Raw genomic sequence first — 25,346 nt, forward strand, 5'->3', positions numbered from 1 at the left:
AATTTACAGGCGTGGGTGGTTCGGCCTTCAGGATGAATTGGCGATTCATGTTGAACTCTCACTTGCTGCGCTCCTGTGCGTATGTGCACATGCCGTGAGCAAGATGCGTATACTCTCTGAGGCTTGTGGGCAGTGACTTGAACTGCTTGAAGATGATCAACACAAAAATTACTTGCACATATTTGTATGTTTATTTACACAGCTAAATTTCATGTAAACTCGACAAAAGAACCTTCTCAAGCCAAAGAAGTGTTTCAGTGTTTCAGTTTCTGTGTAGAACTTCAAAAGCTTATGTTGACTTTGTCAGTGAGCCAATTTGTGAACTCGACTTGCTTTTACCCGACCAGAAAATTTTCAGCCGTGTTCTTGATTGCATGTAGCTGCTGAGTACATGCACATCTTTCGTTGTGTTTCGAAGAACAAGCGTCATTGCTGTGATGTGACAGGTGATGCAGTGATAAGCTAAAATCCATAATTTCCACTGATTGCGGGTTGTTTTGAAATGCAGTCAGTAAACACTTGTGCACGAAGAAGTGATAGCCAAGGGCTTGCCGCTTCATCTCTTATCTTGCACTCACTGACTGCGCTCACTCTCTCCTAATCATTAGCATATCAGTAGGTGAGATAGCTTCTGCTCTGATGAGGAGGACACTGCAAGCACCCAAAGATAAGGATTGTGGCTGGTAACTGTTGAACAATGCCATGGGGAATGTTACAGAATAAAACCCGAATAAAAATTATGCAGGCAATAGTCAGCAGGCTTTAACTTTCTATTTTAAAGGCAACAGATGAGATCTCCATTCCTGCATATTTAGATAGGAACTCCTGGTGAAAGCTTCTTTTAACGCCACCTTAATGAGGTGTGCAGTCATGACACAAAGAAGCTTGTTAGCAGTTCCACGTCTGAGGCTTAACTTACAAATTTTAGTTCTTGTGTTCCTTATTGGCATGAAGCTTTTGCCATTGTCAATCACACTTTGAAAATTCTTTATTGTTGTTTTAGTGTGGTGACTTGATTTTTACAGTAATGTTCTCCGGGCCATTATAGTGATCTGAGTAAATGAACAAACCTCTGGGCTGCTTGCAGGATGCTGGACGAAGTACTTGGCACACGGATCATGGTCAAAAAAGCTATGTCCCAATGCACAAGCAAGGTAAGTAGCTAAGGTCCACTTAGTGTGACTCTTTGTCTTAAAGCTGGCCTTCTACGACGCGGTGTTTTAATTATTTAATAACATACAGTAGAACCTCATTGATGCGTTTTAGAAAAATAAAACATGAGAAAAAACATATCAGGAAAACATATGACCTGAAGTAACTAAAAAATTTGCAGACTCAACTGTAGTTGACATCTACGTAATGCAAAGCATTGCAGCACGAGAGGCTGATTGCCCACATTTATAGTGTCGCACCTAAATCAATCCATGGTAATTGCGTTAACTACATGCATTGCACAAAATTTGACAAGAGAAGCCTGCCTTTCTGTGGATACTTACAATGGTTGTAGTGCAAGAACAATGACGCATAGCGCTCTTCTTGCGCAAAAGCAGAAGCATGATAGCACTGATTGTTCTAGAAAGAAAATAAAAGTGCAAGTGTTGGGCTGAGAACAGGTGACTATGTGCTGGCGAATATGAGCTTTGTGGGCAAGTTTTAAAGGGGCTTTGAAACACTTTTTGAACAGACTAGTAAGAAAACATTGCTGATTTGCCACAGAGGCTGCTGTGAACATATGAGCCAAATATTACTGTATTGCACGCAGCAGGGAATTGAAAATGTCATGGCAAAAGCAGTGGGCAGTCGCTTGCTCTTGCATCTGCAATGCCGTCTTGCAGCATCGTCGGAAGCAGCTGGCCCAGCAACGCTATTGGCCGATTTCGGGATTGCGAGAGCATTCTCAGTAATACATAATTGCTATTTTTTGAGTTAAATAAATGAAAAGTGTACAGGTCTGTGATCTCAAAAAGACAGAGATATCGTGTCATTTTTGTGCTGTGCATAGCTCCCTCAACTGCACGTGTCTTCCCACATCATAGCAGTGTACTGTGTAGCGTATTCTACCGTGGCTGCCATGGGAGGCTGCGACGAGCCCTTTTGCTGCCGCGGCACTCTACTTGTGGCCGGGACTGTGGTGTCTTGGCTTCTCCACTGGGTAGTGTCCAGTATACTGGCGGAGACAAAAAGAGAGAAGCCGTGCATCAGTGCGATAATTCCACTGATAGTTGAAGGATTTTCGAAAAATTTTTCCGGCATGAGATTCATAAGACAATTTTCTTTGATAGTGAGGCCATTCTCTGATTAGTTAGAAAAGTGGTTTAGGGCCCCTTTAATGTGCTTCGTCTCTTATTGACATTGCTTGCAAATTATGGCAATCATACCTTGATTCGCTCACTGTATTCAGGCTCAGGCGCAAGCCTCGGCTTGACTTCCCCAACCTGTCTTCGAAGCCCAGTTTGATGAGTGATCTGAGCAAACATGCTGCACTGCCTTTTTGTTTGTGCAGGGTCTCCGGCGAGTGCTGGACGCGCAGCAGCTAAGCCTCAAGCTGATTTCCAATGTTACGTACGGCTACACGTCTGCTGGCTTCTCGGGACGCATGCCCTGCGTAGAGGTGAGGTCACCCTTGCCGGGTACATTCGAACTCGACTTGTTTACATTAAGTATCCTTTATATCGAACAGTTTCTAACCCTCTCAAGTTATGAGGGCGAATCACAAAGTATTTGCCCCTATCTTTTCTTACCCATATTACAGCTGTAAATGCATAGTCAACATATCCGTTCCCAGTGATGGACTTTTAATGGACCAGCCTGGCCTTGTCTGCCAGTACCTCTGTGCCACGGTGCTGCTGTCAGTTGTTGAGGATGGCGGTTCACACATCCATGGTGTACAAGCAAGTGTAATTCGTTTTCTGTGGAGCAAGGGACAAATGCCCATCGAAATCCACAGAGAAATGCAGCCCACGTATGGGGAAAGTGCGAGGTGGGGGTGTTGTGAGTTCGCTAGCTGCCGTGAAGACTCGCTTGACAATGAGTGGTCGGGGAGGCTGTGTGCCTCGCTTTCTACCACAGGGGCATCTCAAATTTAGTGCTGCGATGGGAAAAATGTGTGAACTGGTGTGGGGACTATGTGGAAGAATAGTGTAAGGTGCGTAGAATAGTAGATATATTTGTAATTACCTGTGTGTACCTTATTTTAGCTAATAAAAAGTAGGGGCCCCCCAATGGCTTTCGAATTCGCTCTCATACAACGAAAATATATAGGAAAAAGTGTGGTTACATAGCACAAAAATAGCAGCCACTGCGGATATATTGAACCTTCAACAGCGCGAAACTGCCACACAAGTTGGCTTTCCCACACAGTGGCAGAGCGAGCTGCCAACATCCCCTCGGAAAAAGTGGTTTAGCCCTGCTGCGCCTGTGCAGCTCTACCTTGCAACCGTGATGCGGGCAGACACCCCCCTACAAAAAATACTGGCCTGCTCTGTAATGCTCGCTCCCTCACACAGCCATCGCCATCATTTCGTTGCGTTTTTTCCCACGTGATGTCTTTGATTTTGCGTGATGGCTGGCGCGAAGCGGCATAATCTATCCACCATGAAGTTGGAAATTATCGAATCGAGTGTGTAGGCAAATGAAATCCGACGTCATTGCGACATCTGGGCTAACGTTGAGAAGACAATGATCCTAAATTGCTTTTGTGTTGCCGGTTTACGTGGTCCCGTTGAAAGTGAAAAGTGTTCCAATGAGTGCAAAGAAGCCGTAACTGGTTTGCATGAAGTTTGGAACGAGTTGTCAGAATTTCCAGAAGCTGCTCACAGGCCAACAGTCAACTAGTTTGTGTCTGCGGATGAAGATGCCACTACCGCCGGAGGTCTTGGGAACGAGGACTTCATTGCCGACGTCATGAATAAGGACACGAGTGAAGAGAACAGTGAGGACAACACTTCGGATCCTGCACCTGTCTGCTCTTACGTGATGACTATGCTCGCCCTGTACGGGCATTTCTGCGTGAATGTGGGAGGCTGCAGTCTCAGCTGCTCCGAGTCTTTGGACAACATGGAAAAATGTGTGCTCTTTCAGACAACGAAGATGTTGAAGCAGAAGAATATTCAGGTCTGTTTCATGCCACACTAAACCGACAGTAATACACATGTCACACAGTGCAGTTTCGATCGTGATCGAACCTATTCCAGATCCACCATGACAACGCGCCGAGTCACACAGCGTTCCGCGTAGCAGAGTATCTTGTCCAGCACAAAGTGGCAACGCTGCCTCAGCACCCCCCCCCCCCCTACAGCCCCGATTTGGCCCCGCCAGACTTTTTTCTTTTCCCAAGAATAAAATCGACGCTCAGGGGGAAGCATCGCGGATCTTCTGTAGAGGCAGTTCAATAGGCCGTGACGAGGGAGCTAAACAGCACTCCGGCCCAGGCGTTCCTGGAGGCGTATCAAAACTGAAAAACTAATTGGAAGCAGTGTGTAGATGCGGAAGGGTACTACTTTGAAAAATTCTAATCGTTTGTACTCTTCTCATGAATAAAATTTAAAAAAAAATGAGTCCTACTACTTTCAGAACAGACCCTGTATGGACACCCCAGGTGAAATTTTGCCTTTCCCATGATGTTTTCCATATATTTATGTTTAAGTATCCTATATTTTTATCTATGCCGTATATGCAATGTAGATGCTATACTATTCAACCCACAAAGTTGCTCAAATGAGGTCTGTGTTTTTGATCAGTCTATTCCTCAGTATTTTATGTAATTGCAGAACGCACGCAAAATTCGGGAACCATTTCATTCAATGCATGTGTGCCTTTTCTCCGAAATGTTCTATAAAAAGAAGGGAAAAAAAGAAAAATTCGTGCTCACAATTTGAATATGATTTAATTTCACTGGTGCCACTGTTTACAGGCAGCGCAATGACGCCTGTACGAACCAATTACAGGCCCTAAATGATGTGTTGAAGCATTTAAGCATGGCAGAAATTTTGGCACACCTTCCTATGTCACATCCGCGCATAGTTGCACCTGCGCATAGTTAGAATACTGTACGAAGAGTTTAAGCACAATGCTGAACCTTTCTATCGCTGTCAATGCGTTGCCCGTTTGGCAAAACTGCCAAATTTTTAAGCCCTGCATTTAAAGAGCCTCTAGACTGCATTTGAATAAGCCCATCACTGTGCTTTTCTCCTGTGGTGTTCTGCTGCAGAACATAAGGTCGCTGGTTTGATTCCTGTCATGGTGACTGTATTCAACAGGGGGAATGTAAGAACATTGTCTCTGAAGCATTGAGTGGTCGTCAATGTCAGTATAGTTAGATCCTCAGTAAAGCAAAGGCCTCTGCCAGCAGTGTCCAGTTACCTCTGTGTGGCGTCGGCCAACTTCTTCCTATATTTAAAGATGTATTACATTGCACCATCTATGCTTTGCAGTCCTTAACAGCGTTTTTCTTCTCCTGGAATCCATGGCATTTTAATGTTCCAGGAGCAGTCAAAATCAATCTTACCCCAACTTTTCATTGGCAGATTTTCACATTGCACTTTGGACTTAACAAAGCCGCTATTTACCACATTCACACTTATTCTATCTTTGAGACATAGGCTGTCGCGTTGCTGGTGGTGCATAAGAGTCATCGCTGCACAATTCGCAGGCTTACAGTGTCTGAACTGAACGTGTTTTGTTCGTGCTTGCTGAGTGGTCTGTAACGTGGGAGCAGGAACGGACTCAGATGTTTGCAAGCAGAGAGCCATTTTCAAACCTAGCAGCTTCTGCTGTGTCAACTTGTTGCCGACGTACGACGATCAGCTGTGTAAATGGCATATTGTTTTGGATGAGTGAGGCATGTTCACGCACAATTCACGCTGCAGGATTTTCATGTTGCACCCCCATCGAAATGTCTGGAATCGAGCATGCAACTTAAGGCTCACCAACACAACGCCATAGCCACATAGTCACTGGGGAGGATTAACAGTCCTCAATTCGTTGATTCTCGCTAAAACCGTCTCGTGCACACAACCGGTTGGGGCACGAGGTCACTGGTGGTTGGACTTTCACCACTTAGACAAAGGTGACGATGGAAAAGGTGCTAGTTTTGAGACATGTTTGTCACTGAACCGCTGTGGGATGTCATTAAGATGGCCTGCTCTTCTGCTAACCTCTCTCCCTGTGGTGGGTGCTGGAGAGGGTTCTGCATCATTCATTTGTCGATTCTTGCTATATCCACCTCGTCGTGCAAGTAACCTTTTGCAGCGGATTTTTTTTTCCCTGTTTATTTAACTGTTTCTCTTTGCCGATGCCAAGCGTTTCAGTGATGCATTTTCGGTCGAGGACTTCGGACCAAGGTGCTCAACGCAATTGACTTGTTCGCTTATAGTGCCTGAGCATTTCTCATAAGGAGAGTGAACTTGTATTCAGTTGAATTGAGCTTATTCGTATACATTAGAAGTTTTCTCTGACTTGTTAAATTAAGAATTCGCAGTGTTTGGTACTTCTGCTGAGATGTTTTATGTTTGGGGGCGGGGCGTGTGCATTTTATTGAGCAGATGCATTCTCTGGTGCAGGTGGCGGACAGCGTGGTGAGCAAAGGTCGGGAAGCCCTGGAGCACGCCATCCGCACGGCTGAGGCTATTGTTCCAGGTGCACGGGTTGTGTACGGCGACACAGACAGGTGTGTCAACCTAGCATGATTGTGATTTCACTCAGTTGGTTTATGCCATTGTTTTTGTGAAACATACAAGTCAGCTATACTGCGCAGCAAAAACACATAATTGTGGGGGCATAACCAGTCCTCCATGCAGTGTTTCCATTTTACTTGGTCTTTATGTCTTGTTTAGTGTCAGAAGTGCTGTTTAATGTATTTAAAATGTTTACGAAACTTCTATGCATATTTGGAAAACTTTTAGCAGATCCTTAAGGGCTGTTTTAGTGTAAGGGCAAGTAATCTGCAGTGATCTGCATTGCCTGCTTTTGATAACATACGCGTAATGTCTAAATGGCTGATCATGAACTTTTTAAGCATGTTTTATGCTGCAAAGGATGCAGTTTTATTCAGAAGACATTCAAGAACTTTTCTGGTGACATATTAGCAAGTGTTTTAAAAAAACCTTCCTTGCTTGTGTTTTTGGCATTACTAGCATAAAATTTGATACTCGCAGGCCTTGGAAATTTTTTTTTACTATATGTGATCTTTAGGGCTGTTTGAACCTTATTTTTCTAATCGAGTGGTGTACGAATATTCAGATAAAAACAACCTCCGAATATCAAACCAAATACAATAAAACCTCGATAATTAAATTTCGACTTATTGAAAATTAATTTAGTTCATAGAATTTGTTCAGTCCCGTAATTTGTAATGTCTGAATGTAACAGGTAACTTGAAAAGCCTAAGCGAATCCATGCAGATAATTCGTAGCTTGTGGTTGTGGCCTCGAGACAGGCATGCTCCATCGCGCTTGCGGCTTTGCATGTTTTGGAGGCACCGCCAGAAATACGGCATCCATGTCTTGTTTCTGGCTCCAGCACTTGCACTTATCTACGATCGTAGTTGCTTCTGGCACTTGCAGTACATAAATGCATGAACTTCGAGATCAGACCCAGGAGACTCGTCTTTCGGACTGCGATTCGGACACCGCTGATTAAATAAGCACTAGATTCTGTGATGTGGGCACTGGTAAGCCGTACAGCGTTAATTTTGTGTTCCCACCCGCTACAAAGAAGTCCAAGTATAATTATCACCATCAATAAATGTGCCACTTTTGCTTTTGTATATGGTTTTTCCTGTGTAAATATCAGCTGCGTCACATGCGTTTTCAGGTTTTCTCTGTTGCTGGTTCTTTGTATGCATATGAGTCCTGACCGCATGAAAAATCTCGGCCACGTGCGTCTCCGCCAGTATACAAAGACGGCGACAGGAGTGACAGTCTAGGCTGACTGTGCTTTGCCAACTACATGAACATAGAAGCAGACGTGCACATATTGTACATTACTAACATGAACGGCGAAGTCACGGACAGTGTGCCAATAGGTGATGGCAGGGCCCACTCATGCGCCCGCTTTAGTGACGGTTATCGAGTCCCTGATTGTGGTCTGCAACTTTGTTGAGTTTAGCGGTAGTGATTGTGACATGCTGTTAACTAGTATACCAAGCAGTCTGGCATCAATGATTACGTCAAGTAGTCTTGCTGCACGTAAAATAAACATGACATGCTTGTGTCGTGCATTTGTCGCTCTACTGTTCCTGGTTTTTTTCTTCTGTTTGAGTAATTAAGAAATCTGCATAATTTAAAGATTTCTTGCGGTTTAGCAGACTTCGAATTAAGGTTTATTGCGTGTGATATTATTACAATATCATTGAGCGATGCTCAAGGGACGAGCCGCCGCGAGAATGACGACGAAGTGGGTCTGTGCCCTTGGCGGGGGCGAGTGTCGGCCTGGTGGTCTGGCTCCAGTGTAAATACCCTGTATATAGCCTCTTTCATCTGTGTTTTTCCACACGTCACAATATTATCTCATTTGTAAACAAACACCAGTGCAGTAAACTTCCGTTAATTCGACTCTGATTAATTCGACTTCAGTTAGTTGATTCCGGCCATAGGTTCTGGTCAAAAGTTCCAGCCGAAGGTCCCGGCTGTTGCTCATGCATTTCTGTTGGCTCAAACTTTCATTATTTCTATCTTAAAATTGGCCTTCGATGTATAATTTGAACTTTACCAAACAGCACATATGTGCCCAACTCCTAGGTGACTCCAAAAGTGACTCCTTTTGTGGTAACGTCTGTCTCGGTGCAGCTTAGGGGACAGTGAACGCATTGAGCACATGCCATCTCTAGTCAAAAGTGCCTATTTTCGGCCTGCCCTAGGAAGGTTTTCAAGCGAGAATCGCAGCTCACAGTGTCTGATAACAGTATTTGCCCGATTCTAACACACACCTTTCTTCAAAATTGAGCAGGAAACTGCCTGTACGGGTGCCAATTAGACACAATACCAAACCGCCTTTGCGGCATTTGGATGCTTTACCATTTTACATCTATGTATTGCGGCGAAGCTTACTTTAGAAGACCAGCCATCGTTGTGCAACACATATTAGACCCTTTCATATTTTTCGTGCTGAAAAATCAGGTGCATGTTAGATTTCTACTTTGTTTAGATGCTTTATAATATCATTTGTATAATAGTCTTCTGCTTTGGACTCATAAAAAGTGGGTGTGCCTTTGATTCGATGGCTTGTTAGAATCGGGTAAAAACTGCCACATGAATCAGTGGTTTGTTCTGGTAGTTGACCTGCATCTTGTTTAATTCGACCCGCTGAATAATTCAATCTATTTTGTAAGACCTGTCAGGGTCGAAATAACGGAAGTCAACTGTACGGGGTGACATTTGATGGGGTTATTGTGCAGCCTGTTTGTGCTGCTGGAGGGCCGGTCACGGGAGGAAGCCTTCCGACTGGGTCAGGAGATTGCTGACCAGGTGACAGCGCAGAATCCACGGCCAATGCGCTTGAAGCTGGAGAAGGTGAGTGATTACTTTTCAGTTCACGGCACTGGTTCGCAGGTTGCGCATATCGTTCAAGAAATCTGCATTCGTCCACCAACTTGCAGAATCTAATACAGTTAAAGTTCGATATAACGAAGTCTGTAAAATCTGCAATTTGCTTTGTTACCTATATTGAAATTTTTTTGCATTGAAATTGAACTTTATAGCCAAATAACTACAGTCTCCTAACAATATTTTTTACATGGAAAGGGCAGCAAAATTTTCTTAATCATCGGGCAATTGAAGAAACGAAATAAGAGGAAAAAATTTGTTTTGTTGAATTAGAGAATCGGCAATGAAAGATGCTTTCGTGGCGTGTCGACGATATATTCACATCAGCGTTACTAATTAAGCGAAGCCAGCTACGCTTATGCGTCCACTCCACTCCCATGGCCGATAGTGTTGCCTGCAGCGGGACGACGTTATCATGAAAAGCGCTGGCAGCAGGCGGAATATGCTGTGTCTGCCTCTCGCTTCAACACATCTCCGAAACTCGAGATTATGGAACCTCCAGTACTAAATGCACGGGAAGGCAGCGCACATGATGCCGTACCATCTTGGCATGCCCACTCTTTGCACATGTGGCAGATTACCTCTAAAACAGGGCGTGCAGGCTGCGTACGCACTCAGCTACGCTGACAGCCATGCACAGCCAGAGACTTCCTTTACAGTTGAGGTCTTGCAGTTCATCACAATCGGGCTTTGTGGCCTAATAGTAACGAGCCTCTCCTCAGCTACAATCAGCAGTGTATGTGTGTGTGCCTCTACAGGTGTACCAGCCGTGCGTGCTCCAAACCAAGAAGCGGTACGTCGGATTTGCCTACGAGAGCCCTGACCAGCAGGAACCGAAGTATGATGCCAAAGGCATTGAGACTGTGCGTCGTGACACTTGTCCTGCTGTTGCTAAGGTGAGGGTGCTGAAAGTTTTCAGTGCCATTTGAAAGCTCCTGGAGATGTCAGTTGAGCATCTGTGGTATGATAAAACTTGCAGCTATGTTTGGGTGCATCATCGCATGGCAAGGAAAAACAAAACCTTGTCAAGTACTGTCATTTATCATTCATTATGGCAGTGCAAAAGAAAGAGTGGACAAGGAACATAAAAAAAAAAGCACCAGCACTGAACTTGATTGTTATTGACTGACTGTTTATTGCGACGTGACATGCTGCCATAGGGGAGGGTCAAGGAGAGGAGGGGGAAAAAGAAGGGGGAAATTTATGTTGCCAAAATCACACAACATTCTGTACATGGGCCAAGCCTCATTTGAGTTAAACTAATTATTTTTTGGACAGTACCACTGGAGGTGCGCTCACACAAATGTTTCTTTCATTGCTCTTGTGAAGGCCTCAAAGATACATTAGAACCTTATTGATACGTTCCCATTACATACGTTTTCCTGGTGCCAATGCTCGTAATTGAGAAAGATGACCCAGTAGAGTTACGCTCAGTTAGTACAAGATTTTTCGGCAGCAATGTTCAGTACATCGCCAAACTGCCATTGTGTGATATGTTTTCTGGCCGCTAGATCCTATGTAAACAAGAACATGTGCGAGGCGCGCGCGATAGAGAAGAGTATATAGCTGCCCACCGTGGCAGCTTCACGGCAATACTCGTCTGCTCGTCTTATGTGCGCACTCAGTTTCTCATTTTGGTACCAGCAACTCTTCTCTGGGGTGGTTGCACGCGGCATTTACAGCTATCGCCGCCAATCCTATTGCTATAAGCGTCATTGCCTATCTGTTTCACAATGCGTGGTGCCGTCAGAAGGACAGCGTACGCTTTCAATAGGCGATAACCGAAATGTGCCGCCCTTCCCTGTTTCAGGCTGCGATCGTATGCCTTTCCTGGCCGCTAGATCCGATGTGAACAGGAAAAGGCAGGAGGCGCGCGCGATTGAGAATGGTATATATCTGCCCGTCCCACTTGAAAATGACAGTGTGCACAGTTTCCTATTCTGGTGCCAGCAAATCTCCATTTTAGTCATCGCATGCCGCATTCACAGCTATCGCCTCCAAACCTATTGCGATAAGCGTCTTCACCTATCTGTTTTACAGCACGTTGTGTGTAGTGCCATTGTTAGCGTATTGCATGCTTTTAGTAGGCAATAATCCAAACGCACTGCCGTTCCTTGCTGAAGGCGGCCCGATGTGAGCATCAAGTTTCACTTTGGCGGCATCCTGCATGGCCCACCAGTTTGATTTCGCTTCGGTTTCCTGTTGCCCTCTTAAAACGCCACGCAATAGGAAAACAACAAAACGCATCTTGGGCTGGCAGAGCACCACCAGCCCGATGCGTGTCAGCACCTCGTGGCGAAACGATCCGCGCGACGCTTTGCATTACAAAGACGTCAACAATAGTTGAGTCTACCAAATTTTTTTAGTTACTTCGGATCGTATGTTTTCCTGGCTAATACATTTTTTCTCGCGGTTCTTTCCAAAGTACTATATGAACGAGGTTCTACTGTATTCCTTTTGCCTTGGTCAGTAAAAGTGCGCAAGACATGCATTTTGCTGAATGCTGGAGTGCATAGGCATTAATGACAACGATCAGCCAAAGGTCCCCTAGTACTCTGTGTGTCAACTGTTGCACGGTGCTCTCGCAATATTTCGTTAACGAACCTTCCTGTCTGCCCAACGTAGGTAGCATCTTCCACTGGATAGTGGTATTCTGTGACGATGCCTTTCCTGCGTGCTACAAGGCGTGCTTTATTATTCATAGTGCAGTCGTGTTTCAATAAACAATCGGCACAGGTGGGAATCCTGCACCAGTTGCGCCATTTTGATACTCGCGCCAAGTGCTGTGCCAAGTGCTGCGCTGCGCTGCGCCGAACGTAATTGAGCAATTACTAAATAGTAGGCTTATGTGAACATCAATTTTTTGGTTTGAAGAGAAGTTGAAGCAAATGGTAATTAGTATGGCTCTGTGAATACTGAATAATATATTTTGAATTGAATCAAGAATAAAATGCCAAATATCAAATAGAATATCAGAAAAGCTTTCATAAAAATTAATGCTTAAAAATTTTGGTCAAGAAAATACGGTGCTACACATGCTCGAAAATCTCCTAGCAGTGCATAACAAGAATGTAGCAAGCTATCAGTAATATAGGTACAGTGAAACCTTGTTAAACCGCCCTGCGACTTCTGCAATGCTACCGCACCTGTGCATGGAGAATGTGCAATGCCAACGAGGAATCTGCCATGCGAGTGTTTGCCTAGAAGAGGGGGCTGGCTGAAATGCTGGCTCGCAGCTTCAGTAAGTTTGAGGCCGCTGTTGTCGCTGCTGGGCCATTGCGGCATCAAACGAAAACAACACTTTTGTCGCACGAAGTGAATAAACATAGCGTTTTTTTCCCCTTTCGTCGCACTCTCTCTGAGTTCCGTTTTTGACTGGCAAGTGGGCGATCTCATGCTATTTCGGTTAAGCAGTACTACCGTTTATTACATACTTTTTCCGAGCTCCGGCCAACTACGGTTGAACGAGGTTTCACTGTACATAGAAATCAAGACATACAGTACAGTCTACTCTTAATAAAGGTAACACCAAATTAGTATGCCAGCATTGATTACAGCTCAGTTCTAATGTATCATGGTCTGGAAAATATTTTTATATCTTGATCAGTAGAATTTTTTTTGCATAGAATCAAGTTATTTTTTTTTCTCTAAAACTATAAAATTAGCGATGCTCTGTCGTGCTGAATACCAACAAGGTTCTTGGTTTAATAGTGTACCTATGTTTTGCACCACTCTTTTATTTGTTGCACAGAAAGTTTCGCTCTCCATTTTTTTCTCCAAAATGCAGAAGGGCTATCTCAACTTTACAGCAGGCAGGTTAGCGTAAGGCCAAGCGGCACGACTGCATGACAGACTAAAGGACTGCGCATCATGGGACTCGTGTTGCCAGTGCCGACAGTAAAGAGCAGACGCCATCCACTACGTTATAACACATTCGGCGTGATTCGCCACCTGTCAAAGATTCTACAATCTGCAGGGCCACGGTACATTCGTGCAGAATGCTTGCCGCTGGTCTGTTTATACGTGTGGCTCATAATGTGGTTGGTCTGGAGATTACGCGTGCTGATTAGATTGACGGCTCCAGCGCTGCTGTTAGGCCTAACCAGCTCAGTTTTGCCACATGTTGGCCACCAAAGTTACGACCTAGTGCTGTGTCTATGCAGATCTATTCACAGCAGCTGTATGGCTCTTGGGAAGTCAAACAACCACTTTAAATAATATGATTAAATAAACAGGCAGGTGCCGAATACTGTATGCCACTGTAAACGAATTCATATTTGTCTTGCTCACCAAACCAAAACTGTTGATTATGTTCAAAAATTTACCATATTTGTTTATGTATTGCATGCACCAATGTTTTCGAAATTCACCTGCAAAATCGGGGTGCGGGTTATAGGTGAATTTAGACTTGAGGTGTGGCTTCACTGCAGCACGAGGTGCATTGCCATGAAACCACTTTTAGGGCAAAGTTTTCCGCCGTCAGCATCGCCTAAGAGGCTGGGAACAGAGTCGCTGGCCAAAGGTACGATGCATGGGATTCTTGTATCTGTGAATGAAGACTGTTTTTAAAAGATTTGACTGTTGTATGGAGTTATTTCTACAGGTTACACGTGCAGATTTTTTTTGGGGCATGATAATTGGGGGTGCAGCTTATGAATAGGCGAAAATGTATATTCATTTCAGAAACTTGAAATACTGAAGTTCATGCTAACGTGAATATCGAATAGCATGTTATTCCATTGATTATGAAAAAAATATTGAATATTTGCACATGCATACAAAGGAGTCATCGATTACTGTTACTTTACTTTCCTCCCAACTTTTTTTGTTAACATTGCACAGATAAAGTAAGTAGGACAAGCTGGCCTGGCTCTTTGAGTGAGTCCCTTCACAAGTTGTTTATGCTCACCAGCGATTGCTTTTCAAAATTTTTATGAGTCATTTTCCCTCATTTTCTTGTGAACTGGTCAGGCCGTGGCCCTGACAGCTGGGTCCCTACCCTGGGCCCCTTCCCTCTGTCATTGGCAGTGACCCTTTCCTCTGGGTCACTGCCAGATTGTGTTTGCTAATTGCCATTGCTAATAAGGTGTTCATTTTTTTGTCTTCTCCAGCGTAAGCTAATGTGGATTAAAATGCGGGACCTTTTTCAGATGCACTTTCACTTGTGTGTTCTTTGCCTCCATAGCTTTCTCTTCATAGCCACAGAAAGTTTTCCGCAAGTATGTTAAATTTTTTTTACCAATCAATGTTATTGCAATGTTCCAACGTGTTAAAATGAACCAATTCGTTAATAAATGCGTGTGCATATCATTATTCAATATTCAACTCGATATTTGATAATAAGTATTCGTATTTGATTCGTATTCGAAAATTTGATATTTGCGCACACCTACTTTTTTCATTAGCAAGTGACAAGACTTCAGACATAATTCCTTCTATTTTTTAACTGGCCATACTCTATTATTTGTCATCTTTCTTTTTGTTACTTCTTTCCTTCCCTTCTTCTTGTCCCCCATTTCTATATTTCTTTCCCTGAAGAATAGGTAAGCATAGTGCCCCTTCTGGTGGCAGTTGGCAGCCTGCTCCTTGCTTCCGCTGTCCTTTCTTTCAAGGCTATATATGTTTTCACCCCAAGTAATCATGATAATACACACTGCTCTCGCTACAACAGACCCTGATCATCCTGCAAAAAAAGTTCGTCATATCCGAAGTGGACTCTATACCAAATCAGTTTCCCAGTAGGTTGTGAAATGGCAAAACTTTGCACATACCGCAGTCTAACTCGCAAATGAATGAAAAATAATAAAATAATGAGAGTAAATAACCATACAGATAAACAAGCTTAGGCGGAAATCATGCCACCAAGCAGCATGGTGCGCCCTCCTGTTTGCCATTTTCCGTATGCTGACAAATGGCAATTTTACCCTACTAATGCATATATGTGCCCGTACAACGGCAAGATTAATGGCCAGCACAATGGAGGGGAACCGACCAGCCAGCACTGCCGTGCTGACCGCCTGGCCTGAGCTCTCCGCCGCCGCTGCCAGTGAACGTTGGCCACAGTTTGTTTCTCACATAAAACAGTGGCCGTTAATATAAATCTGTCTTAATTTTATCTTTTGCGACAAGTGACGACCACTGTGAAATATGTAGCATAAGCGAAACGAGAGCCACGGTACGAGGCAAGTTCAGCTTGCCTGCGTCTGGCTGCTGCTGCACCCCACGCGAGATGGGTCGGCCACATCACGCACCTCACAGTCCAGTCGCCACATAGCAGCACATCTCCTTCTTTTTTTTGTATGAATTGGCACGATAAGAAGTGTAAGCATTCTCAAAAGGGTGCATTTTGCGATCGTCGACGGTTGTTTTTGAAGCACCATAGGCTACGGATTCGAAGTTGGTTAGGCATAGCAGCACGCTCGGTGTTTCGTCTGCACCGAGTTGACAGTGTTGGGCGGCGGTGTTCCGCTTGTGTGGTCGATAGAAGGACTCTTCGCCGGTGGGCCATTGCGAGAAGCTTGCTGCTAGTGTATTTGTTCCGTAAGAAAAAGTGCATATTGGCAAAATCCGCGACCAACCGGAAATAGTTGTGTCTAGTGCGCTGCCACACGCATGCTTGCTGTGTGTTGTATTTATGCCATGTAGACGAAATTTGCCAAAACATTTGTCTGCTGTAGCCGACACTCTGTTCTGTTATAGCCGGGTCCATTGAAAGCAGAATTGGTCACACTGATAATGTAGGCAGACCAATCTGAGTGAGTGGAATAGTCTGTTATATCCCAAAGTATGTTGTATGCGAATCCGTTGTAATGGGTGTGGACTGTGTATGTTTTTACAATAAGGTAACCGGTTACATGTCATTGGTTACTGAATAAACTTAATTACAGAAAGCGCTTCAGAGTCAGAACAGTAATCGATCAGTTACGAAACTACCGAAAAATGTAATTGATTACAAATAATTAATTAACGTATTTGATTTCATGCAAGTGTTTTAGCTCACTCGCCATGACGTGTTTCAGCCTGCGAGGTTTGTACTATCATATGTAAATGTATCTGTAAGCAATCACTGTGCATTGAACAGGTGATTAACTGAACTCGATACGCGCACAGCTCCTGGAGAAGATGCTGCGGGTGCTGTTCACCTCACGTGACATAGTTGCAGTCAAACGCTTTGTCAAGCTGCAATTGTCCAAAATCCTGGCCGAGCGGGTCAGCCCCCAGGACTTCATCTTTGCCCGCGAGTTTCGCGGTCTGCACGGCTACCAGCCTAGTGCGTGTGTTCCTGCTCTTGAGATTACCAGGTGAGGCTTGCATTTCTTGAAAATCATGCGATTTCGATGGCTTATGTTGGAACTTATTTATTGGACAAAGCATAATCCTTGTAACCCACTGAGCTTTTGAAGGGCTCCTAAATCATTTCTGATAAATAAACAAAACAGCTGCATGCTCCTCTCTATGCTTTTGTGGTCTTCTCTGGGCTTTCCACATGTCCGACGCTATCAAGGTCATTCATCTGATGTCACCAGTTTAAATGCTATTAATTGGTCCATATGCGAGAGACATTGTTCCGACCTGTCTGCTAGCACTCTTTTGCCATGCAGTCGCACGCCCGCTCTTTCTCTTTGTTTTGCTTGCCTGTCGTGCGCTGTAAACCCCTTTAGCTGCTCTGCACTGCTGCAACAGTGTAGCAACCGTGTAGCAGTGTAGCAGCAGTGTAGCAGCAACAGTGTAGCAACAGTGAAGCTAAATGTGCAGCATCCTGATAAACTGAAGTTGATGGTGTTTTCATTCAAGAAAAGAGCGCCAACACAATCTTCGATACTGACATAGTATACAAATGTCTTCCAAATGTGTATGTGACAAGAAGGAGAGAGCACCTGTGGGTGAGGGTAGTGAAGGCAAAAGTGACACTGCATGCTTGCCTTCAAGCTCAGAGTGGTTTAGGGGCCCTTATAGCTAATGTCGGAGGGAAATGTAGTGTTGGTGCACATGTCGGTATCTTTAAGGGGCACTTCGACCATCAATGAAATGGGAGGTGCAAGAGTCAGCGTGGTTCAGTTGATAACCTTATTTGTGGAAAAAAAAAAAGGGGGTCCATAAATTGCTTGTGCGTTACAATCAGATGTAAAACTAAAACCATCTTCGCAATGTTCACAACAGCCTACCGTCAGACACAGCACCATCACCAGACGGCGGCATCACATGTTTACTTGAACGTTGCTGTGGGTTCATTTTGTGCTCGACTACAATCACTTTCGGAGGTACTGTCACTTCTGCGGGTCTTCGTGCGACCTTGCATGAGATGTGTAGGCGTGTACGGCTACCAGCATTTCTGGCGCTGTGCGAAGAGTTGCTATTTGGTCAGAGTGCCAGAAAATCTCTTGGTCACATATTTGGACAAGTTCTATGCAGAGTCAAGTAAAATATTGTAAACGGGATAATAGTATCTATAAAAGTGATCGCTTGAGAATACTGCCTAGTGTGCTTGGCATCTGTGGTCAATGAAGCTCAAGTGGCAACGATGATGTTCCTCTTTTATTATGAATGTTGTTTATAAAGAAAATGTTTCCCTTACGTGAAGGTAAATTCTGCACATCTAGTAGTTTTTTCTTATTGCAAATATAGCAACATGCTATATATTTTCATTTATAAATTGGCTGCCTGTTACATTCAGATGCAAGTTACATTTAGGTACGCTTTTATTTTCTTACTTTATGCCAGTGAAAATTGGGCGTGCATTGGATTCTGAGCCAGTGACATAGGGCTACAGCACTGTTGCAACGCATGTTTTGTCTGCCGAGGTGCTTGGAAGCTCACTTCTGGTTGACATTTCTTAGCCAATTCCTCTCAGTTCTTCTGATACCATTGCCATCACTGCCATTAGGTTTAGTAGCAGAGTAGTGTCATAACTGCACCGCAGGGCTTTGTCGCTCTTTTGGCAGACACGGCACTATGTTACATTTCGACCGTTGCAGGCGTCAGCTGCGGCGTGACCCTTGTGCCGAGCCACTGGTTGGCGAGCGAGTTCCCTATGTGGTGGTTTACGGCCACCCGGGCCAGCGGCTCATTGAGCTGGTGCGGTCGCCTCTCGAGCTGCTGTCAGGACAGCTACGCCTCAACGCTCACTACTACGTGGCGCGCGTCATTGGACCTGCGCTCAACCGTGTTCTTCGGCTACTTGGTGCTGATTGCCTCCAGTGGTGAGTGTTAACCTGTCTGCCATAGCGTTTCTCTACATACTACCCTGGGGGAAATCTGGCACCACTCTCTACACGATTTACTTAAAGGGCAGCACTTTGATGCCTTAAAGGGTCACTAAAAGCAAATACACTCAAACCTCGTTAGAAAAAAACGGGAAACGGTTAGACCTGGATGTAACGAACCTCTATGTAACAAATTCCTAGATTTAACTAATTTTTGTCATTCCCCAGTGCCACCACAAGCCCAGGTATCCCTGACCTGCACGTAACGAAGGCATTGTGGCAATTGACCTTGTTGTAACGAATTTTCGATGTTCATCATTTATTATTACGACCAGTAGCTCTACCAAAAATTTGGGTGGATAATGCGTAACTTTTGTAATTGATAAATAAGGCAAGTGGCCAATTGCGAGAGGAACGCATGTGATCGTAGCAAGCCAGTGAAGTCGATCCAGTGTGCCGTGATGATGGTGATGAAAGCCACTAGTTCACCTAGCGCCACTCTATGAAAAGCAGATCAGCCTCTGCATTTTTTGCTTATGCATTGTGACGCCAGGTGTCGCTACCGTGCTTGCCTGTTTTGGTTTCCTTTAGGCTTATGCGTGTTGGTGTGGCACGGTGGCAGGTGTGTGAACGTGAGAGCAGATGCAACACGAGTGTTAACGTCAGCAGTGTATCGCACATTTTTCACGGTGTTTGTTCGCTTCGAAAATGAGCGGCAAGAAAGCACAAAGCTTTGTCTTTCGAGAACATGCTTTTAACTGTGAATGCAGTTGCGAAGGTGAGAAGAAGGAAGTCGCTGCCCTGTTCAACATTCCAGCCAGCACCCTGTCGGCATCTTGAATGCAAAAGAAAGCATTCACAGTGCAGTAGAGTCGGGCACAAGTTCGAAGAAAGAAAGGAATAAGTTGTCAACTTACGCGGATGTGGACAAAGCCATGTTTACGTGGTTTTTGGACACACGGGCACGAAACGTGCCCATAAATGGCGCGATCTTGCTGCAGAAAGCGAAGGATTTTGCGTGTATCCTGGGACACAAAGACTTCAAAGCTAGCAACGGCTGGTTGCAAGGATTTGAGAGCCGAAATGGAGTGGGCGGGAAAATCATTAGCGGTGAGTCTGCCTCTGCTGACAGCGATGCTTTTGCATCATGGGTTGCCAAGAAGCTGCCTGGTGTTCTCAGCTGCTACAAGGTGGTTGACGTCTCAACATTGCTGAGACGGCTCTAGTTTATTAGATGTTGCCAAATCGCATGCTGCCGCTTAAAGAGGGCCCCTCACTAGGTCTGACCATTTTGAGCTGACAAGCGGAGAGCATACAATGCGCGCTATCAATCGTGTTTGCAAAGAATTGCATGTCTACGTGCCGTGGAAAGGTTTGAAATTTCAACCAGAACGCCATTTTCCCTTTCCCTTGCGGCAACCGAACTGCAAGCCGGACAGTGACGTATTTGTGTCCCTGCTCCTGCACACTCGTGTCTGCAGTATGACGTCACTCGTGGTGACACGTGACTTCGAGAATTATTTAAGACAACATCTGTTATCTGTGCGATCTGTTGCTTGAATTGACGAATTGAAGTTTAGAGAAATAATAAAACACACAAACGGAATGCCTGCGTGTTTTTTTTTTACTTTGCACCGAAGCAAAAGAGATGCACTTCTGCTTCGTCTGCTTGTTCACATGGTCATGCAGTCATGTGTGCAGGTACCAAAGCTATGCCATTTTTTAATGTGTTCCAGCGCGTGATCGTGCTCTGTGATCTGCTTGTTCTACCTCAGTATTCATGTAGCACTGAATTATACTGTTAGTCATATGTCCTTGTGCACAGCGCGCAAGCCCGCGCGCTGCGCGAAAAGAGATAATCACAACAGCTTGTGTGCAACGCTGTCAGTGGAAGTGCGCATCGCCAGAAAAAGAAAAGCGAGGCGAAAAAAAAAAAAGTGAAGGCGGGGCCCGTGGCGTATGCGTCACGTTACCTTTGAGGTCCGGTATGGGAGAACGCAGGGAAGGAATCCTGCTTTAGGAGGCTAGAAGGGGCGAGTGGAGAGAGTGTCTTGCTTGGCAGTGGAGCTCTCCCCCTGAAATCATGAGTTTGCAGCACTGAAGTATTTCTATCTCAGCTATTAATAAACCGATTTGAAACATTTTTGTGGCAGAACACTCCCTAGAGGACACATAACAGCTTCCAGCGTATAACAAAAATTTGCTATGGAGCCTGGTGAGGGGACCTTTAAAGGAAAGGACTGCCGCAGTGGCAGGCAAAGCATACTCCGCGTGATGGTTTTGCTTTGTGCCACAATGGCAGTGACATACGAATCCTGTTTGTTATCAGGAAAAGTGCCCAGGCTAGATGCTTCAAGGAACGAACTGGATGCCAGTTAAATATGTGGCCAGTTCTAAAGTGCGGATGTCACGGGCAATCTTTTCCAACTGGTTGAAAAAGTTCAATGAAGACATCGAGTCATGAGGCCATGAAATCTGCTTGCTGCTCAACAATTTCTCTGTGTACCACGTCGGCAGCCTTCAGTTGATATATTTGATATATATATTTGAACATCGAGTTGATATATTTTGCATGTCCCTGATACAGCCATTGGACAAAGGAATCAACAGCTTCAAGTGCTGCTACAGCCATCAGGTGATAAGATCCTTCTGGACATTCATTTTGAACGGCAGACCAAGATAGACGTGTACAGTAGCCAACCGATTTTCCGGACCTCGCGGGGACTGAAATATGGTCTAAAAAATCAAACAGTCAGAAAAATGAAATTTATGTGGCTTAGAGCTGCTAAAGAAAATCCCTAATAATGCCCTGCCTTGGAGGGCAGGGCATTGCATGGAGGCAATCAGATTTGCTTAGACTTTCGCAAGAGTGATGTTGTCTCTGTGTACAGTCAATAAGAGTGTCACCGTGTTGGTGATCGTTGTTGGTGGAGATCGCTATGGAGATCGAAGAAACGAACCACGTTTCTTTGCACCACGTGGCTCTCGTGAAGGTACAGGAGGGGGTGCCGATCACAAATACTAAGCCACACAAACACGCATAAAGATGCAACAACGTCTCCGAGACACGAAGAAATGAACCACGTTTCTTCGCGCTGCTTGGTTCTGGCGAGGGCACAGGAGATGGCATCGATCACACAAACGCTAAGCCACACAAACACGCACAAAGATGCAACAACGTCTTCAAGACATGAAGAAATAAACCATGTTTCTTTGCACCACTTGGCTCTTGCGAAGGCACAGGAGGTGGCGCTGATCACACAAACGCAAAGCTGCACAAGCACGCACAAAGATATGACAACGTCTGTGAGACACGAAGAAACGAACCACGTTTTTTCACGCCACTTGGTTCTGGTGAAGGCACAGGTGGTGGCGCCGATCACACCAATGCAAAGCCGCACAAGCACACACAAAGATGTGACGTCTCCGAGATGCGAAGAAACGAACCACGTTTGTTGGCACCACTTGGTTCTTGTGAAGGCACAGGAGGTGGCCATAGTGGCTTTACTTGATTGGTCAGCATTCTTCTAGGTACTGAAGCTTCTCTATCCAGGAAGTCATTTTTCACTTTTGAGAACAACACAACCTTTTATTGGAGTGGCCCTGAGCTTGTGGAGGCATCTTCACTGCTTGGATTGCCTGATACGATTCCACAACACTGCAGACATTCCAAGCAAATCTTGTAATGTGCAAGATCATGCTTATTGAGCCAAAGGAGCAGTTCACGAACTGGCACCACAGTTAATGCTCGGCACTTTTCTTTTTCTTTTTTTTTCAGGAGAGGGCTTCATGCTCTGACCACAGATCAAAGGGAATAGCAGGTCGGAAAAAATGTTTTCTTGCTAGTCTTGTCCTTCTTGCTACTGCTGCCCAGCTGAGATTTAGACAGTGGGAAAACCTGCCTGGAACACCTTTCATTCCGGCTTTTAACTCCATGGGAGAAAGCATAGACTGTAGTGCTGAGCTGTTTTCAAAAAGCAAAATTTAAATAAGGCATATATATTTTTACATGTTTGCTGTATTTTTGGTTGTTGCACACAGTTTTTTCAATGCACTGAGACTTGAGCAGCACTGTGCTCTTATTATGATGTCCAGAGGATGCATTGCATCATTACATGGTGATGATGCATGCAAGACGTGCGACAAAGTAGCCCCTGTTCTTGTCTTGAGGAGCATGTTGCAGTATTGTATCTAGCGAAATGTATTTCTCTGGAAGACATGAGAAGAAAACATGTCTACTTCCAGACTGTAGTCTGCACCTGGTGTATAAACTGCAGGGGCAAATTTTTGAGTAAATTAAAAAGTCTGCACAGACAATTTATGGCAGAAAAGGTCTGTTTTTGTTAGATTCTCTGCAGCCAGTATGTAGTCAGTTTTACCAGTATACAGTTGATTTCACTACATGATTTAGCATGGTAAAAAGTTTAAGTGCAGGCAAGTGTCATTTTTTTACAAGTATGCCCACAACCTTTAAAAATTTATCCCATCTATAGCCCACATCCATTGTCTGCATCACGGGAAATTTTAGCTTTTATATATGGATAGCTCACAAGAGTGGCTGCTTGGACACATTAGTATTCCATAAAGAAGAATAAAGAAGTGATAACTGGACACACACAGAAAAAGAGGCACATACACAAATATGCTTGTGTGTCAAACATCAAACTCACAGACACAGTAGTATGTCCAGCTTCACTGAGGGTATTCACTTGACCACTTTCTACTTTAATGCCTTAGAGACATGCATGCAGGCGCCGCGGCCTTAGTCATAACATTGTAAGCTCAGTTTGTGGTCTCCATCCTGCAACTGAAGCAGAGATGTCGGTGCTGACCTTTGCTTGTTTTTGCTGATGTGATTACAGCTTATTAACTGAGATGAAAGAAAAACATTGAGTCATAAAGCCATAACTATAATAGCAGGTCAATTGATTAATGGCCCTGCTCTGACAAACTTGCAACACGAATGATGTGTCCCTTTCTCTTGCAGGTATGAAGAGCTTCCAAGACCTCGCTTTGTGGCTGCTCCCCGTCCAGGCACGATGGCTGCCTACGTCACGGTCAACCAGCTATGCCTCGCATGCGGCGGACAGGCCGAATCGCGGCAGCTCTGTGCCTCGTGCGAGGCGGACCCCGGCTACGCAGCGCTCGTCCTCGGTGGCAAGGTGCAACGTGTCCAGAAGGCGCTGCTCGAGTTGCAAGCGGTGTGCCACAGCTGCATGGGCTTTCAGGCTGGCAGCGTCTGCTTGTCAATCGACTGCCCCGTCCTTTTCAAGACGTCGCGTGTCACAACCGAGGCCCAGCAGGCCCTCGATTGGAACAGTGCCCGGAACAGTGTATCTACAGCGCCCTCATAGCAGCGTTGGCCTCTTCTGGCCGACCCTGTCTTTCAATGGACGTCCTGCAGCACGTCTTGGCAGTTGCGTTCATCTTTCCCGTGCACAGTATTAATGTCCCAAAGGAGATGGATCTGACATTTCAAGCATGAGTGGGATGCCATGGCTGTGAGATGCACTTCTTTCTAGCATATGCAGCGACAGACAAGCTGGAGTTTGCTCCAAGATTGCTTTTTGGCAAGGATTTTGCCAGAGTCATTGTGTTCATTGCAAGTTTGTGACTGCAAGTGTGAATGCTTCAAGCACAACCGTGCTTAGCTGTGGTGGATTTGGACAGGCTTGCAGACAGACTAAACTGTCTAGCCTCTTGGAAACCCGATTCACTCTGGGACTCAGTCATCGCAGAAGGAGTAGACCACAGAAACCGTGTACAACTGAATGTTCACTGCTGAGCTCTGTGATCGTGAATTTTTTACTCTGTGATTCATTTTCGGGAAGCCATGTGATCAGGCCTACACAGTCGGGAGGATGTGTGTCTTTGTCCACATGTGCAGCTTTTCCTTTTTTTCTCTTTCCAAGCAGACGACGAGATTCACTGACCTGCGCATCTGCTTGGCAACAGTGCAGTAGTGATCTCAAGTTCCAAGCTCGGGATTTGTATTCTGTGATCTTGGTGGAGGAAGCAAATCATCAGTCATGGTGGCAGGAGCCACATTAACATTCGCAAGGGATGCAGCATAGTCAGCCACATTTGTTCATTTGTGTGTTTGCTCATTTCTGTTGGACACTGTGTAAACTGTTTGAGTGCGTTGGGTGAGTGCCCTCTCTTATTCCACAGGCGAGGAGCCAAGGCGGCTCTGCTTGTGCGTGGGCTGCGTTTCTGTACATATACTGGCTGAGGTGAGCCCCCTCATCATTTTCAATTAAAAGGAAAAATCTATTTCACAAGCTGAAGTTGGCGTGGTTCCCTAGTAATCCAACACTGTCAGGCAATATTACCATTTTATGCCTTTTCTCTTTAATGTGATATGTGGTAGGCATAGCAGGCCTATTTACCACTGAGTGAGCGGAGTGCCATTCTTCTGCGACCAGCGGCCATGATACGCCACTTGCGCTTGCAACCAAAGCACAGCAGGTGGCACACCGGAAGCTCAAAGACGCACAAATATGTAGCCTTACGTCCACAAGTTGTACCTGTGGTCTATGAAGTGCTTATTCTGTCGAAAGTGTTGCAAAGAGAGAAAAAGAAAAGCTGCATGCACGGTGCA

The 25,346-nt window shown here is 45.0% G+C and overlaps 2 protein-coding genes across 4 annotated transcripts in view; one reads left to right on the top strand and one right to left on the bottom strand.

The window, feature by feature from the left end:
- The window catches only part of PolZ1 (DNA polymerase zeta catalytic subunit), a 187,922-nt gene extending 162,896 nt beyond the window's left edge, over positions 1 to 25,026 (top strand). For both annotated transcript variants that reach the window (XM_075695099.1, XM_075695098.1), the window contains 8 exons: positions 1,088 to 1,154; positions 2,504 to 2,611; positions 6,561 to 6,667; positions 9,395 to 9,509; positions 10,301 to 10,438; positions 16,653 to 16,843; positions 18,518 to 18,742; positions 23,733 to 25,026. In XM_075695099.1, the coding sequence (XP_075551214.1) occupies positions 1,088 to 1,154; positions 2,504 to 2,611; positions 6,561 to 6,667; positions 9,395 to 9,509; positions 10,301 to 10,438; positions 16,653 to 16,843; positions 18,518 to 18,742; positions 23,733 to 24,099 (1,318 nt within the window). In that variant the 3' untranslated portion in view covers positions 24,100 to 25,026. The remainder of the gene's footprint in view (positions 1 to 1,087; positions 1,155 to 2,503; positions 2,612 to 6,560; positions 6,668 to 9,394; positions 9,510 to 10,300; positions 10,439 to 16,652; positions 16,844 to 18,517; positions 18,743 to 23,732) is intronic.
- LOC142584820 (uncharacterized) overlaps positions 32 to 25,346 on the bottom strand; it is a 75,224-nt gene continuing 49,909 nt past the window's right edge. Inside the window, exon 8 of one of the 2 annotated variants that reach the window (XM_075695101.1) lies at positions 32 to 2,167. The gene's annotated coding sequence lies outside the window, so the exon portion shown is untranslated. Of the gene's footprint in view, positions 2,168 to 20,716; positions 20,821 to 25,346 lie in introns of those variants that run through there. The other variant, XM_075695100.1, reaches the window with a different exon arrangement.

Source organism: Dermacentor variabilis, chromosome 6, assembly GCF_050947875.1.
Source record: "Dermacentor variabilis isolate Ectoservices chromosome 6, ASM5094787v1, whole genome shotgun sequence".
NCBI lineage: Eukaryota > Metazoa > Arthropoda > Arachnida > Ixodida > Ixodidae > Dermacentor > Dermacentor variabilis.